Genomic DNA, 18,847 nt, shown 5'->3' on the forward strand with positions numbered 1-18,847 from the left:
CTCCATCTTGAAATCATGTGATCTATAAATCAGGCTGAATGTTTCACTCCAATAGAAAACAATGGGATGTTTACAGGCAGTGGGGCCGTGTGACATCATCAATCATGTGATTTCAAGATGGAGGAACACAGGCTCTAAAACTGTAAAGTAGTGCTATTTTTAAAAGGAAATTAAATGAATATGGTGCATAATAATGTGTTTTGTTAGACATAGATCTACTAATAAGTACATTTTAAAGATTTTAGGTGAAACTTGTAAAAACAGTGGAGGATTCCTTTAAGACGCAGTTTTCAAACACACGCACTGGTCTGGAGTCAAGTGTTATAGTAAATATAAATATTGAGACAACTTTACGTTTTTTTCCCCCAATTAATTATTTTATTTACATGAAAACAAAAGAAAAACAAACCAGAGTTTTCTGTTCCACAGCTGATACAAATCATTTTTTTCATGTTTCACTCAAGCAGACGAGAAAACATCAGCAACACGACGAAGAACAAGTTCCTTTGCAAACATCATGCGTCCACATATTTAATAACTAAACCAGTTTGGAAGCAAACAGATAAAAATGTCAGAACATTTACAGAATCAATGATTTTATTTCTAAACACGAAGGATTAAATCTAGTGAGCAAAAGCATGGATGATGCTAGAGGTGATCAATATGGGTTCCATTGATCAGAGATGGGCAACGTATATCACCACGTGATATGTGATTGTAACTGATCTGAGGAAAAACTTCATCAACATTCAGTTTAGCATTCAGAATAAAGACCAATCAGAGCATTAAGACCGGAAAGAACAAAGAGATTGTGTTTTTTTGGAGTCATTTTGTGTATTTCTGTAGTAATTTAGTGTATATTTGTTGCATTTTCATGTATTTTATTGTCAGTTTGTGTCTTTTTGTACACATTTTGTGTATTGTTTTCGTCGTTTCATGTAATTTATTGTCAATTTTTGTATTTCATGTATTTTATTGTCAATTTGTGCATTCCTGTACTCATTTTGTGTATTTCTGTACTCATTTTGTATATTTTTGTTGCTGTTTCATGTCATTTATTGTCATTTCGTGTATTTCTGTACTTATTTTGTGCATTTTTTGGGCCATCTTGTGTATTTTTAAAAGTAATTTTGATTATTTTTGTGCTTTTACTTTTAGGGGCCGTATCAGAGGGCCAGTTGCCCACCCCTGGATCAGACTGAACTCTTGTTAGTGATGGTAAACTCATGGTTGTAGCTCTTAAAGGGTCTCTAAAGGCTGCTTAGGTTCAGTTAGCTCCGTGTGACAGACGGCTGATGATGTTACAGCAACAAATAGAAAAAACTACAGATGCACTTGAAGGAAACAATGAATGTTTGCATTAAATCAGTTCACAGATTTCACCTTTTGATCCTTGGAAAAAAAAAAAAAAAACACAACTTTAATAAGAAGAGAAAGTTTCTGCAGAAAATGGCTTTTGAATTTAGCAGTTATACATTCTTTAGACACATTAACCCTTGAATATCAACACAAACTTCACATTTGCTTCACATTTGAATAGAAAATATATTACAAGTCATTACTTTTTGGCCGTTTTTCTTCTTTCACTGTTAGATTCAGTATTCATAAAGAGGAAGTGCACTTTGGTCCCAATAATCAAGACGAAGGTGAAGCTGCTCGTGCTTTGGAAACATCAGGCGACACTAAAGCTGAATGAAAAACAAACTTCCATTGATCACAGCAGCCGTTTGTCCGCTAAAGCAGCCAGAAAATCACTTTATTCATAAATGATCCAACAGCAGGGGTGGACGGGCCATCTGGCATACCGGGCATCGTCCTGGTGGGCTGTCAACAAGAGTGGGCTGGTTCGGTACGCTTTTTTTTGTTGTTTTTGACGAGCGAGTTAAGGCAAACATGGTCCAAAAGTTGTCAAGAAAAGAGTGAAAAGTGACTAAAATGGGTCAAAAGCAGTAAAGGGTGGCAAATAAAGATGAATCAGGTGGTATGTAATGGTAAAAAGTAGCTTAAATGGGTAAAATGTGACAAATAATAATGAAAAAGGGCAAAAATGTGAACAAAAAGAGACAAAACGTAGGGAAAAAAGAAAGAGGTGGTATTTATTGGGCAAAAGTAGCTTATTTGGATGAAAAGTGGACAAAAAATTAAAGAAAGGACAAAAATGGGATAAAAGTGTCATAAAGAACTTTAAAATGGACAAAGAATTGGAAAAAAGGGATATTGATTGTAAAAAGGAGTTAGTCTGAGCAAAGTGGCAAGAAAAGAGTAAAAAGTGACTAAAATGGGTCAAAAGCAGTCAATAGTGGGCATAAAATGGGCAAATAAAGATGAACCAGGTGGTATGTAATGGTAAAGGGTGGTAAACAATAGGGAAAAAGGGCAAAATGTGGAGAAAAAAGGAAAGAAGTGTTAATTATTGGGCCAAAGTTTAAAGAAAGGACAAAAATGAAATAAAAGTGTCATAAAGAACTTGCAAAAATGGACAAAAAATAGGATAAAATGATATTTTTTGGCAAAAGGAGCTAAAGTCTGAAAAAAAGTATCAGAACTTTTGGAAAAGGGGCCAAAATGGGACAAAGGTAAAAGTTTCACCCTTTAATGTTTTCTGTGAGAATAATTATTCAAATGAAGCCACATGTTGAGAATCAGTGTACTTTAGTCCCAGTCCACCCCTGTCCAACAGTCAAACGCTTTCCTTCACCTCCAGTGCCTGACGCTGGCTCACAGGGCACAGTCGGAGCGGGGGCCCCCGTACTGCAGCACCCCTGGACTCTCACGGCTGCAGCGGGCGTCGGCCCCACCGTGAGGGGGCGGGTCTGCGTCGGAGCACAGCTGATTGGGTGGGCCGGGGCGGTGGAGGCGGTGGGCGTCCAGCATCTCCAGCAGCAGGTCGTACAGAGGAACTTTGTTCTTACACTTCATACTGTACAGATGTTCCATACCTTTGTTACTGCAAAACATATTTACTGTCATTTCACCTCATAATTACATTCATATCTGTGATCATGTGAATATTCAAGCACTTTTATACATCATACACCATTCCTTTGATGTTTACTCGTTAATCTTTGTCATTCTCAACATGTTTGAACTTCAAAGTAAAAAAAATCAACATAAAGTCAATGAAACATTCTTTTTTTTCTTTTATTTCTTAATCCTCATCCACATTGTTTATTTCTGGTATGATCAGATTTCAATATAATATTATTACATATTTCAAAGAATAAAATAAATAATTTAATATATAAGATAATAAATGAATAACAGAATTTTTCATTCTTTTTTAAACTTTTTTTACTTTCAGGTTAGTATTATTAAACATGAAATAATTCAATATATTATATTAAATAAATACAAATATTACATACTAGAAAATGTAAAACAATATTTCAAAGAATAAAATCAATTATTTAAATGAATGAATAAATACATAAATAATATATCATAAATAATTAAGAGCATTTTTTATACTTTTGCTTTTTTATTATTATTACTGATATCTATTACTGGTGTTTCAGATTAATATGATTAAATATTAAATGTATTAAAATATTAAAAAATATATTACATAATAAAACATATAAAATAATATTTAAAAGAATAAAATCGATAATTTAATATGTATAATAATATATCAATAAAATGAAATAAAAATAGTAGATCAATAATAATAATAATTCTTCATATTAATCACCATATTTCACCTCATGTGTCTGATGTGTGAGAGCAGCAGCAGCAGCTGAGCCTGACGCCTCGACTGCTGCTGAGCGGAGCATCCTGATTGGCTGATGTGATGTATGAGGGCGTCGGTGATGGTGTCCAACATGTTCTGCACAGCCACGGTGTTGTGGAGTGGCTCCATCGTGCCTGTGCAGAAAGAAAAGGCCCCTGACAGGAAGTAAGAGGAAAAAAACCATTGTTTTACACTTTCATTTAAATACGAAGCGACGAAAACGCAAAGTAACGACTCGATTAAAACCAACACACATTCTAAAAAATCTCATTTTGTAAATAATTTAAAAAACAGTAATTAGTGCCTCCTGAATGGATTTATTTCTATAGTTTTTATCATTTACGGTCATCATACGACCAACGCTGACCTTTATATTTATAGTTCATGTTTCATGTTCATTTCTATCATCATTTTGTGTCATTTTGTGTGTTTTGTTTGTTTGTTTGTTTTATTTATTATTTATTTTTAGGGCCTGAGCACAACGGAGCATAGGACCCTATTGTAATGCACTTTGTTATTATTATTATTATTACTGACATCATCACTGCAGAGAGTGATGATGTCAGAATTCTTCAGTGTACTGAAGAACTATTACTTCAGTACACTGAGGGTTTCTTTCTACCACAACAGGAGTTTTTCACACTATAAGAGGATCGTGTGGAGCACGAACGAGCGCAAAGCTTATGGTAGTTATTAAGAAAGTTATGGTTGAACCCAACCGTCATTCATAGTCATAGCGCCACCTATTGGTAAAAGGAAATCATAGATATTATATTTATACAGAACATCGCAGGAAAGTTTGTGATATAATCTTTGAAAATGTTCAGCTACGTCTCAACACATTTCTGCCCCGACATGCAACACACCTCAACGTGCACCACGTCCCGACATGTGTGTGGTTGTGAGGTCCTGTTCATCACTGCTTGCAACTTTAATTCAGTATATTTTTCTCTTATTTTGTGTGTTTTTGTGTGTTGTTGGTAATATTTAAATTATTCTCTCTCAGTGTGTGTGTTTTTGGTGTCATTTTGTATGTTTTTCTGTTACTTTTGTATATTTTCTAGTGATATTGTGTATTTTTCTCTCATTTAGTGTGTCTTTGTTGTAGTTTTATGTGTTGCTGGTAATAGTAAGTGTTTTCTCTCTTAGTGTGTGTTTTTTTGGTGTCATTTTGTTGTTGTTTGTTATTATTCAGTATATTTTTCTCTTATTTTGTGTGTTGTTGGTATTATTTAAATTATTCTCTCTCAGTGTGGGTGTTTTTGGTGTCGTTTTGTATGTTTCTCTGATATTTTTGTGTATTTTCTAGTGATATTGAGTATTTTTCTCTCGTTTTGTTTGTTTTGTTGTCATATCGTGAGTTGCTGGTGATGTTTAGTATGTTTATCATTTTTCACTACAAACAAACATTATGAAACCACATATTTTAATGCTTTCATTTGTTAATTTCCCTCTCTCTCTTTTAAGTACCCCCTGTAGTGCCATCGCGTACCCCTTGGGGTTAGTAAGTAAGTAAGTAATAGAAAGTGGCAGCACTTCAGTCTTTTTTAGCTTCCAATCAGGAAATCTCTCATTCCTGGGATAAACACAACCCTGTGCTGTATTGTTGTCATGGTAACGGTGATCAGGTATATTGATGACAGGCCTTTCTAGGACACTGTGTTCACCTTAATGTATCTGAGCATCAATCAGGGCGTCACCTCTGAGCTCGTAGGTTGAAGCAGCGACGGAGATTTAAGATGGTCAGCTTTGTTTTTCAGCTAAAAAAATCCAAAAACACTAATGTCTGATGTTGCTGCTGGAATCGGCTCCACTTTGCTCTCAGATTCCCTGAAAACGAGGGCGAACGGAGGCGTAAACACACTGTGGCCCTCATTTATCAACCGTTGGTATGTTCAGATCTGAGCGTTAGCATTAGCTTAGCCTTAGCGTTAGCGTACGCTATCATCAGATCTCACGTCAGGTCTGGATTTGTGGAGCAGCAGCAAAAAGACTGAAAATAATTATTAAACATATCTCAGATCATATCATTTAAGCATAAGCAGCCAGACACACATGTAACGCATTATTAACACAAATGAAACTAAATCAAATGAACTTTAAAAAAGCCACGTTACTACGGATACCACAGGAGCTGCTACTGTCCGAGCACAAGCACACAGCGACTTTAATCTCATAAAATTATGATTTCATTAGGATAAAATCTGAATAGCACATCAGCACTGGGGTCTGTACGGAGGAAATATCACCTTTTAAATGTAAATAATTCCCTAAACTTTTACAAATGTGCTGCAGTATTTAATCAGTCATGTGATGAAGGCAAAATAAACACAGACAAGAGACAAGATTTAGTCATTTTAAGGCTGTTTTAAAGGTTTCAATTGTTAATCTCATTAAATTACGATTTTATTAAAATACGACTTTATTTTCATAAAATTACTACTTTAATCTTGAAATATTACAACTTTAATCGCATAAAATTACGATTTTATTCAAATATAACTTTATTTTCATAAAATTCGTATAGCACATCACTGTACGGCGGAAACAGAACCTCATTCACGCTTTTAAATGTAAATAATTCCATAAACTTTTACAAACCATGTCAGAAATAAACTGAATAAATAAATAAATAAATAAATGTGCTGCAGTATTTAATCAGTAATGTGATTGGTTGATTGGTTTAAATGTTTTGATTGTTAATTTCGTTTTATCTGTTATTTATTACCAGGATCTCTGTTGTGCACACAGGGGGGCAGACTTCGCCTGCTCACTGGCTGATTCTCTTCCATAGAGTGTTTAAATAAACTTCTTTAATTCCAGTTTTCACGCGTTCAAAAAACACACCTTTGTTTTGCTCCACCTCAGATGTGAAGATGCTGATTTTCATCTTTTAATGTTTGACCTCAGTGGGCGGGGCCTCCGAAACTGGACGACGTAACATGTTAACGACGATTAAATTCAGCCACCGCATTTATCAACACCGGATCATTTGTACGCTGTGATTGGCCAGATACCAATGTTTGATAAATCGTTTTCACGCATGGTTGATGAACGAGGGCCGCGGTGTGAAGGCCGACGTGATTCCTCACCAGAGTTGAGCAGGATGATGGCTTTCAGACACACAAACTCCTCCGGTTTGAGTTTGAGCATCCGAAAGCGTGCGGCGGTGGCCAGAAGCATGTCGAAGATCTCAGCCATGCCTTCCACGCAGTCGCCTTCGTTTCTGCAGGAAAATAAAAACACCAAGAAGATAAAGGCAGCGTTACCGCGGCGCATCAATGTTATATCAAAATGAAAAGAAATCTGAGCACTACCAGATTAAAGTTGTAATAATTGAAGAATAAAGTCATAATTTCATTAGATTAAAGTCGTGATTTTATGAGAATAAATGTGAAGGTAACGTAAAACCAACAGCCCTGAAGTCGACCAGTTTCAATTTTATTCTCATAAAAATACAACTTCATTCTCCAATTATTACGACTTTAATCTTGAAACATTACAACTTTAATCCCATAAAATTAAGTTTTTAAGATACAAATTTATTCTCATAAAATTATGAATTTAATCTTGAAATATTACGACTTTAATCTCAAAATACTATGACTTTAATTTCATAAAATTAAGATTTTATTAACACGCAACTTTATTCTCATAAAATAAAAAATAAAAACTGAAATACTACGACTTTAATCTTGAAATATTATGACTTAAATGTCATAAAATTACGATTATATTAACAATTTTATTCTAAAAATAATCCCATCTTTATTCTCAAAATATTACGACTTTAATTTAATAAAATTACAAGTTTATTACGATACAACTTTATTCTCATAAAATAAAATTTTAAAAAACTATATATATATTATAGTAGTGCACAGATTTTTTATTTCATTTTAAAACGGCCCTAATTCGCCGTCGTACAAAGTAAATGCTTATAAATGTCATTTGTTGCCTGATGATAAAAAACAAACTAATGTGATTTTAAAAGTGACGGTAAAATGGAATAAAGAGATAAAGTAGTGGCGCACAGAGCGAGGGAATGAGTCGACCATGACCTGCAGCGTTTTAGTCGTCATCTGTAATAGGAGAGCACACACACACACACACACACACACACACACACACACACACCGCCACCGCCCGTGTTTTACAGATAATACCGTGTAATACACGTCTGAATCTAACGGGGCCATCAGGCACATCCGTCGATAAGGGCCCGTCTGTATCGTTTACTCCTCCATGGAAGGAACGGAGGGAACAGTGTGTACCACAGTAGCACAACACACACACATATCTCACATTCTCTTCATCCTTCAGCTCTCTAGTTTTGTAGTTTTATTCTTTTTTGTTGTTGTTTTGTGTGAATTTCTTGTAATTTTGTGTGTTTTTGTTGACATTTTGTGTGTGTTTTATATCATTTTGTGGATTTTCATTGTAGTTTTGTGCATTTTTAATGTTTTGTTTATTTTTGTTGTCAATATTTGTGTGTTTGGAGTTATTTTATATATTTTTCTCTCATTTGACATGCTTTTGTTATTGTTTTGTGTTAAGTTGGAGCCCTTTTGTGTATTTTTTGTGTAATTTTGTAATTTTTTGTCGTCGTTTTGTGCATCTTTGTAATGTTGTCGCTATGTGTGTGTGTTTGGAGACATTTTGTGTATTTTTGTTGCAGTTTTGTGCAATTTATTTCTTTTTCTTTATTTTTATTGTTGTTATTTGTGTGTTTTGAGTTATTTTGTATATTCATTGAACGTGTTTCAGTGGTTGTTTTGTGTGTAGTGTGAGTTCTTTTGTGCCAGAGCAGCAGACAACACTCGTCTCACATTTTGCCATTTTTTTTTTCCATATTCTCTTCATCGTTTAGCTCTTTCCTTCGTCTTCTGCAGTCATTTTTTTCCCTAAAGATTTCTTGTGACGTGGTTTGATTAAAATCTCTGCTTTCCAGCTCCGTGCTGTAATAATAACGGAGAGGCTACTGTACTCTCTCCTCCACAGGGAACGGGTGATTAGTCTTTCACTTTCTCACAGATGGCACAATGGATGCTAAGGTGTGAAATGAAACGTCTCCAATTCTGTAGAGGTTTGTCAGTGGGGGGAGGGGCTTTGATAAGGTCCTCCTACTGTATCTACCTGTCCAGAATGAGATCTTGTGCAAAGATGAGTTTTCCCGGGCAGTGGATGGACCTCCAAATGAGGCCGATCATCAGCACCTCCAGCCACGAGCTCTCCAGCAGCTGAACCTGGTCGTGAAGGGAAAGCTGCAGGAAGCCTGAAACACACAGAAATAACTCCTCATAATACATACGTACAGTACGTACAGTACGTACAGGGGTAGACAGTCTGTTTTTGGCTTTTTTTGATGAGCGTGTAGAGGCAGACATGATAACAAGTGGCTAAAAGTGGCAAAAACGTGGCAAGAAAAGAGTAAGAAAAGACAAAAATGGGCCAAAAGCAGTCAAGAGTGGCCAAAAAATGGTGAAATAAAGATGAACCAGGTGGAATGTAAAGGTAAATGGTAACTTTAATGAGCAAAATGTGGCAAACAATAGTGAAAAAGGGTAAAAATGTGGAACAAAACAAGGCAAAATGTAGAGAAAAAAGGAAACAAGTGGTATTTATTGGGCAAAAGTAGCTTATGTGGATAAAAAGTGGCCAAAGTAAATAAATAAAGAAGTGTCAAAAAGAAAGTAAAGAAAATTTTGTATATTTTTCTTTCATTCTATGCGTTTTTGTTATTTTTAATGTGTACTTGGAGCCCTTTTGTGTATTTTGTGCCTTTTTGATGTGGGTTTTTTTTTGTTATCAATTTGTGTGTTTGGTTTAATTTAATGTATTTGTTGTAGTTTTGTCCATTTTTGCTGGTTTGTTATTTTTTGTTGAATTGTATATTATTCTCTAATTTTACAAGTTTTTCTTGTGGTTTTGTGTGTAGTTAAAGCCCTTTTCTATATTTTCGTTGTACTTTTGGGGATTTCTGCTGTTTTGTTTATTTTTGTTGTCATTATTTGTGTGTTTGGAGTTATATTTTGTATGTTTTTGCTGTTGTTCTGTGTTTGGTTGGAATCCTTTTGTGTAGGTTGTGCCTTTTTGTTTTGGTTTTATGTGTTTTTTGTTGTTGCTTTGTGTGTGTTTGGAGTCATTTAGAATATGTTTCTCACATTTGAACACATTCATTTAGACCATGGGTCGCCATGTCTGTTGTACAGTGTTAGACACGCTCACGCTGAGTAAACGGGAGATACTGTAACAGTTAAAATATCACAGGGTGGTGATGTTTGCTTTTCACCTCTATCTGGTGTATTCATTTTGTGTATTTTTGTAGTCATTTCTTGTGTTTTGAGTCACTGTGTGTGTTTCTGTTGTCGTTTTGTTCATGTTTTTACTCTTTTTGTGCATTTTTGCTTATTTTTGTTGTCAGTGTTTGTGTTTTTGTTGTTTTTTTTGTATGTTTTGGGAGTCCTTTTGTGTAGGTTGTGTTTTTTTGTTGAGGTTTTGTGTGTTTGGATTCATTTTGTGTATTTTTTGTTGTCGTTTTATGTGTGTTTGGAGTTATTTAGTACGTTTTTTCTCACCTTTTATTCATTTTTCTTGTCATTTTGTCACCACTACACATTTACACTTTGTTTAGAGCACAGGTAACAGCAAACATTAAACACCTCATCACTGGAAAACTCACATGCAATTACAGCCAATTCACCGCATGCTGCAAACACGCTGTGCAATTAAAGCTTTTTTGTCTTTGGGCTTTTAGTGACACACACGGTTTGTATTTCCTCAAACTAAAGGATTTACTCCACGTGTGTGAGCATTTAAGCCCAATGGGGAGTCGACAGATTGAGCAAACAATCCAGTAAAAGGTGTTGACAGTAATTTCACTGTAATGGTGCTGCTGTGTGTGTGTGTGTGTTTTTACTACACTTTGCCTTGATAACTAGATAGAGGCGATGAGTGAGCGTCTGTGTCATGTTTAAGAAACACTCAGTGACTGAGCTCCTGTAAACACGTCTCCTTCAAAATAAGGTTTTTATCTGACGTGGACAAAACACTGCTTTAAAAATCACTTTTAGGTCATAAACCTCAAATTAATTTAACTCTTTAAAACCACATTTGCATTAAAACGTTCAGCCCGTGAATAAATATGTGTCGTCAATGATAATCAAATACAATTGTGGCATAATTATAATCGTAATCATAATTTTAAGAATTTGTCGCCGTTGTAATTGTAATTGAGTTCAGATAATTGACTTTGTAATTGAAATAACCATGAAAATTCATTAAAAACTTTAAATTAGAATGTAATTAAATGCAAAACAGGTCTATGGCTAACACATAAGTAGTTATCAAATATTAAAATCTATTTCATATTAAGTTTTCCTGCTACCTGTCAGTGAATTTTCACACTCATACAAGAGTTAGGATTTAATATAAGTTTTACAGTTTTACTGAGTAACAATAGTGTGAATGTAACTGATGCTAAATTCTAACTCTGGTCCCTAGTTGGCTTTTAAATAAGATTTATATAGCGTTTCTCTGTGTATTCTTTGTGTATTTTTGGTGTCAATTTGTAAATTTTTGTTGTTTTATGTATGTTTTTCAGTCATTTTGTATATTTCTCTCTTTTTATGTTTTATTAGCTGTTCTTTTTTCATGATAATCTGTTGTGTTTGAGGGTTTTTTTTGTGTATCTTGTGTATTTTTCTTGTCAGTTTGTTGTTTTTTGTGTGTTTTTGGAGTCATTTTGTGTATTTTTGTTGTTTTTTGTACATTTCTCTCTCATTTTGTTTTCCCACTACCTGTCAGTGAATTTTCACACTCACACAGGTGTAACGGTTAGAAGAGTTGGGATATAATAGAGGGTTTTTTTAACATGAATGTAACGGATGTTTAGTACAAAGAGTTTATAGTTATTGCTAAATTCCAACTCTGGTCCCTAGGTGTGTTTTTACATAAGATATTATAATAAATGCACTAAAATGTAAAGATGTTAAAACGACATCGTACACATTAAAAACTGATACAATCATCACAACGCTACATGAATAAAAGTTTGTAATAGTAATTGAGAATGTAATTGTAATTGACTTTCAGGGGAAAAAAAATAATGTTCATTCATTTGTAATTGGGAAAAAAGCCTGTTATCGTAATGATAATTAACTATGGATAAATTAAAAACGTAATTGTGTGTGGGGTCCTCACCTGGGAGCTTCTTGGCCCAGGCGATCATGTGAACCAGCTCTTTGTCGGCCATGCTGGTGAGCAGAGTCATCATGGTGACCTCTGTGTAGGGTCGGCTCATCTTCTGACGGGAGCTCAGGATGGGAGGCTCCGCCCCCTGGAGCAGGAGGAGCACCTGAGGGCACGAAAAACCCCGTTTAATCAGAGAAATCATGAAAAACACAAAAACAGCCATAAAATCACAAGAAAATACACAAAAGGACAACAAAAAATACCCCAATTTACTCACAAAAAAGATAAATATACACAAAAATAATTAGGAATTATGCAAACCGACTTCAAAAATGTACATAACTGACAACAAAAATACACAAAATGACTCATAACACACAAAACAACAACAGAATTACACAAAATGACAGCAAAAAAAACCGCACGCAATCACAATAAACTGCACAAAAGATGGAAATATAAAAACAAGATGTACAAATATACAAAAAAAACAGAAAAATAATTTTAAAAAGACACTATACATATGCAAAATGCAACAAAAATACATAGAAAAGAATTAAAAACTACAAAACAGCTAAAATACACAAAATGACTCCAAATAGCACGAAAAATGTCAAGAAAATACACAAAAGGACACCAAAAAATCTAAAAAATTAACTCAACACACAAGACAACTGTAAATATGCACAAAAATGTATTGAAAATTATACAAACCAACAGCAAAAATACACATAAATGACAAAAAACACAAAATGACAACAAAAAATGAACAAAATCACAATAAACTGCACAAAATACAAACAAGATGATTACAGATATACAAAAAAATTGATAACATTAAAAAAAATCAGGAAATATTCCATTAAATAGACACAATGAAAACAAAAATACATATAAACGACTCTAAAAACACAAATTAACCACATTTCATAAAATGACAAACTACAAAACAGCCAAAATACACACAATGACTCCAAAAAACATGTAAAATCACAGTAGAATGCACAAAAAGACACCAAAAAAATACACAAATGTACAACTAGAAATATGCACAAAACAGTGATTGAAAATTAAACAAAACTACAAAAATACACATAAATGGCTCAAAAAACACAAAATGACTCCCAAAAAAAAAACAAGTAAATCACAATAAACTGCAAAAAATACACAAATGTACTCGACTAAAAATATACAAAAAAACAAGTGAAAAATATTTTTTTTAAAAAGATACAGGAAATATTCCATAAATGCACATCATAGCAGAAAAATAACATAGAAAACCTTTTTGTTTATTATTTTAAATGTTGATCATGTGACCCTCGGATCATCTCTGTTTACATGTGTTTTTTACAGACCTGATCAGGTGGCATGGTGGTCATGGAGAATCTTCCTCCTCCTCCGGCTCCTCCGGCTCCTCCTCCTGCGATGCCGTTACGTTTCCTGCCCTCGTGAGTGGGCGTGGCCTTGTGTTCTACGTCTTTCGCTACTTTCTCTCTGTCAATGATCCCCGCACGTCGTTTGTCACGCCGCAACACACGACCACGGTCCTTACGCACACCTTCAACACACACACACACACACACACATATTTTTGCTCATTTTAATGTATTTTTGCTACATTACTCACATTTCTACATCACATTTCAATGCATTTTCTGCACATTTTTCCACTTTCCAGACATGTTCAGCACTTATAAACCCTTTCCACTACATTTTCCACCTAATGTCACATATATTGACCCATTATTGTCACTTTTAACCTGTTTTCACCATATTTCATGCTTATTTTTTTACAATTTTAACCACATTCATGATTTGTAATGCCCATTATTTGACAGTTTAAACTCATTGTTCTAATATTGACACTTTGAACCATTTTTACCACTTTTTCAGTCTGTTTTTGTCCACTCTTGGTTTTTAAAATCCCATTTCACCACCTTTTCCACCATTTTTTGTCACTTTGAACCATTTTATTATGATTAAAACAATGATTTCTATCTTTAAGATGACTATAATAATAATAAACGTTCCTGGATAACAGTGGATATTATTCAGATGAATAAATAAATGTGGTTATCACAGATTCATAGAACAATGGACCATCATTTTACTGACTTTATGGATGGACCCCAAAAATCTCTCCCCTTTATTCCCCTTATAGATGGTCCTGTCTCCACATGACTGTTCTTCAATGTTCATGGTCAGCTACAGTGGGGGTCCCCGCTCTCTGGGACCTTTATTTTGGCGGGAGAACCACTGTTTTAAACAACTTTTCGTTCTGTTGTGGTGTTTAAAAAGTTAAAAAAAAAAGTATGCAAAGAGAAATGTGTGTGTGTGTGTGTGTGTGTGTGTGTGTGTGTGTGTGTGTGTGTGGACTAATCAGAAGTTGTTCCTCCTTATTTGGAAAAAGAGAAAATCTCCTCAAGGTCACGTTAAAGATTCAAGCTTATCAACATCCTCCAGCGTGTTCATGTTCGTGCCAACTTTTTCCTTTTTTCGTAACAAATCTATCATTTTTTTAGGATTTTTCAGAAATGTAATTAATGCCCACACAAATACATGATTAAATAACTAAAATGAGGGTGCGTGTTAGTATACCTCCTTTCATCATTCCCACTTCGTAACACTTCCTCAGACGACAGGCCTGGCAGCTCTTCCTGCGATTCCTGTCAATGGTGCACTGATTGGTTGCTGGGCACATGTAGTCATTGTGACCTGAAATAGAGGAAGAAGAAAAAATAAAATCTATTAGTTCTCAAGCCTCCGCTGCCGTGCCCAGATGTAGGTTGGGTTGTTTCGTAGCTGGAACATTCTATTCCGATCGAAAAATGAAGCTGAAACGAATCAAATTAAAACATGGCATCTTTGGCTTGGTCGTTGCCATGGAGATTGCTAATGTCTTTATGACCAGTCATTGAGGAGACACTGCATCAATACGCCACATAAATACCATAAGCCTGAGTCATGGCTCACAAGAGGAGGATCAGGTCAGTGCACAGGGTCAGAGAAACGCTTCACATTACGTTCTACTCTCAGATCAAAGCAGATAATTGTTATTAATCAGAGAAAAGTGTTTAATAATCCTTCACATCTGCACTGCTGTAGCACATAAAAATAGGCTTTTATGTGCAAACAGCAGTGGAGAAGAAGAAGTATTACAAATGTGAATGTTTAGTCTCTAGGATTGCAAGAATAGAACCAACTTGATAACAAACATAAAACAGAACATCATTTTGTTTGACGTCCTTCCCGTGAAATATTTTTTTCTCTAATCAATGTATTTTTTTGTATTTTATTTACATGTTCCAGCAAATTCATTTTGTCTCCTTTTATTGAAATAATATGTTGAGGTTTCATTTATTCAGGCAACTTTTTTTTCCAGGAAATTGACTTTGATCTTCTGACATGTTTCGCCTGCCAACTGTCAGTCTTCCTCAGAGGCATCTGCTCATTGCTTTCATGTGTCCTTATGAGTTATTGTTGGGTGTGGCCAACTTGACAGCACTGTCAGGCTGGCCACAGGCGCCTCTGAGGAAGACTGACAGTTGGCAGTCTAAACATGTCAGGAGATCAAAGTCAATTTTCTGAAAAAAAGTCTGAATAAACCAATCTTGCAGGTGCGATTCTGACTAACCGATAATTATACCAACCTTTTTCAACTTTATTTAGATTGTTTCAGATCTTTTAACCCACGTGTCAAACTAAAGGCCTGTAGCCTATATACTGTATATATATATATATAGGCTACAGGCCTATATATATATATATATATATATATATAGGCCTGTAGCCTATATACTGTATATATATATATATAGGCTACAGGCCTATATATATATATATATAGGCCCGTAGCCTATATACTGTATATATATATATATAGGCTACAGGCCTATATATATATATATATATAGGCCTGTAGCCTATATACTGTATATATATATATATATAGGCTACAGGCCAGAAAACAATATATATATTGGGGGTTGTTTCAACCCTTTTCAACAGTTTTCATCATATCTTCTGCATTATTTCATTGAGGGTTCAGCCGTAAACATCAGCCCGTGCATTTTTCTTCAACACTTTTAAGTTTTATACATAAGGCTGAAAAATGAGAAAAAATAAAGAAGAACCAGGTGGTATGTAATAAAACAAAATGGGCAAAATGTGGCAAAAAGAGGCAAAATGTGAGGAAAAAAAGAAACAAGTGGTATTTATTGGGCAAAAAGTAGCTTATTGGAATGAAAAGTGACTAAAAAATTAAAGAAAGGAGAAATATTGGATACAAATTTAAATTTTTTTTTTGAAAAGTGGCAAAAACGTGGCAAGAAAAGTGTAAAGTGACTAAAATGGTCCAAAAACAGTCAAGAATGGCCAAAAATGGTCAAATAAAGAGGAACCAGGTGGTATGTAATGGCATTGGGATGAAAAGTGGACAAAAAAGTAAAGAAAGGATAATTAAAATGAAGACATAAAAAGCCAGATGTTGAGAATCACTGACTAAATAACAGCTTCTACATAATGTCACTGATAATGTAGACACACACTCCTGTTCTCAATGGTCAAATAAAGGTAGAAAACAAGTATAAAAACACACGTTTTCAGGTCAGAAAGCTTTTCAAACATAATGATGAGAGCTCCTACCCTGGATGCTCCTCTTGAAGAAGGCCTTGCAGCCCTCACAGGACCACACCCCATAGTGGTACCCAGAGGCGTAGTCGCTGCACACGGCACAGAAACGCATCTCCTTGGTCAGCTCGAAGCCTTGGGCCCCGACCCCTACGTCGCCGACGCTGTACGCCTCATTCAGGGAGCCACACTGCTCGTCCCTGGAGACCGACTGGTGACTGCTTCTGTGACGGGTTACCAAGGATTCATTTTCATCATAACACAACTTCATTAGCCTAATCATAAATGATGAATATTCTGACATTTTGGTTTAAATCCCAGTCAGTCTTCATCTCTGTGAGAATAACAAAGCGTATCATCTTCCACCTGTGTCAGGAAACAATCTGTTTGTGTTCTCCACTTGTTCTCACGTATTGTTCCCTTCTCAAGGCCCTCGACCCAAGTCCCTAATCTCTGGGATTAGAAACCCAGGACAGAGCGTAATCCTTTCTGTACAGATAACGGACATGGTTTGTATAATAGCAAGATTAAATAACACGAGAATAGATATTTTTTAAAAATGGTGTTTGGTTTATGATCCTATTCACAGGAAGTAACTGGTTGCTATGGTCACATTAGGGTTTTATTTCACTACTACTACTGGTTTTTCAGGTAAGAGGTAAAAAAAAGTGTAGTAAGTGTTTAAAGAGAGACAAACAAGCAGGATAGATCAGGCTCTGATCAGTTACACAATCCCCGACGTTTGCACAAACACAATCTGAGCAAACAAAGAATTAAATGTGAACAAATCACAGCCCTCGTCATGTTTAATCTCAATTTAAGACTAAAACTAAAAAAGAACTTTTTCTCTCACCTGTAGCTGGGTGTCGAGGTGGTTTCCAGGTAGTGTTGGATGGGGGGGTGCATAAAGGGGCTCAGGCGGGGGCTGGAAGGAACAAACACCAGAGGACTGCTGGGACCACTGCCCACAGATTGCATACTGCCATCCGACGGGGGTCCAAGGGCGTCCAGGGAGGCAGAGTAGAAGCCGGGAGTGGAGTGGCCGTACAGGGGAGTGGGCGCCGGGGTGGGAGCAACGTAGTCGTACGTTTCCTCCAGGAAGTCCACGTTGGCCAACCCCCCCGGACCCCCGGCTCTCCTCAGGGTACATGTCGGACAGGGAGGTGCACGGAGACGGCTCTGAGGAGGAGAGGAGGAGAGGTGGAGGGGGAGAGATGTTGTCCAGCTCTGAGGAGGAGGAGAGAGGGCGAGTGGGTCTGAGCAGGGATCCTCCACACGGGCTGTGGCTCTGCCTGAGCAACAGCACAACATCATCACAGAGCAGCAGCGATCAGCAGCAGGATTTAGACCTGGAGGAGGAGGGAGCGCTTTGACTCCTTCCTCCCTCCCTCCCTCCCTCTCCACGTCCATTAAAACCTCAAATAACAAACAAATGTCAGGGAGAGGAAAGAAGACGCCTCAAACTTTCAAACTTTTATTCATTATTTATTACAAAAGCTTATTACATTCACTGAAGAAGAAAAACTTCATGTTTTTCGGAAAAACTTAATATTTTTCTGAATTGATCACATAAAAATAAAAAAGAAACAAAAAGTGCAATGTTTTTTCTGTTTTTATAGCAAACATTTTTCGGCTTTTCTGAATTATCTCAAAAACAAAAAATATTTCCTATAAAAACACGGCCAATTTTTTTGATTTACCTATTTTTATCTCATCAATTCAAAATTCAGGTAATATTTAGTATGATTGCCATTTTTAACTAAAGATAAACACTATAAAACCGCACATTTTTAATGCTTTCATTTGTTAATTTTCCTCTGTCTCTCTCTCTGTTTACAGGAAGTGGGGCCATGTGACATCATCAGTCACATGATTTCAAGATGGAGGAACGCAGGCTGTAAAACGGTAAAGATAGTCCCATTTTTAAAAGGAAATTAAACAAACAGTTCAAAATAATGCGTTTTATTAGGCATAGATCTACTAAGGCTTTAGGCCACATTTTGTGTGATGTTTTCATTTGAAAAAAGATAATTTAAAAAAAATTTAAAACATTATCTAAATTTGTCATTTTATTTTATTCTATTATCACTAAAAATGGATTTTATTTACAGGCGACCCCACGTGGGGTCACGACCACAAGGCTGAAAAACACTGCCTTAAAGCAGGGATCCAGTGGATCCAGTTCAGCACAACAAAAACAACAAAGGGGGGGGGGGGGGACTTTAAAGATGCGGCCAAATCGATACCAGTGGTGCATTTTAGTGCCAGGTCACCATAACACAGCAAACAAAGCAT

At 35.7% G+C, this 18,847-nt stretch overlaps 1 protein-coding gene across 1 annotated transcript; it reads right to left on the bottom strand.

The window, feature by feature from the left end:
* Positions 1-2,597: 2,597 nt before the first annotated feature.
* LOC114457567 (estrogen receptor-like) lies at positions 2,598-17,878 on the bottom strand. Its single transcript, XM_028439519.1, is given in 10 exon segments — positions 2,598-2,947; positions 3,702-3,885; positions 6,823-6,956; positions 8,867-9,005; positions 11,933-12,086; positions 13,279-13,481; positions 14,522-14,638; positions 16,568-16,776; positions 17,406-17,680; positions 17,682-17,878. Coding segments are annotated over 10 exon segments (1,665 nt in total). The 5' UTR covers positions 17,703-17,878; the 3' UTR covers positions 2,598-2,718.
* Positions 17,879-18,847: the final 969 nt, after the last annotated feature.

Source organism: Gouania willdenowi, chromosome 24 (genome assembly GCF_900634775.1).
Source record: "Gouania willdenowi chromosome 24, fGouWil2.1, whole genome shotgun sequence".
In the NCBI taxonomy this organism is placed as follows: Eukaryota; Metazoa; Chordata; class Actinopteri; order Blenniiformes; family Gobiesocidae; genus Gouania; species Gouania willdenowi.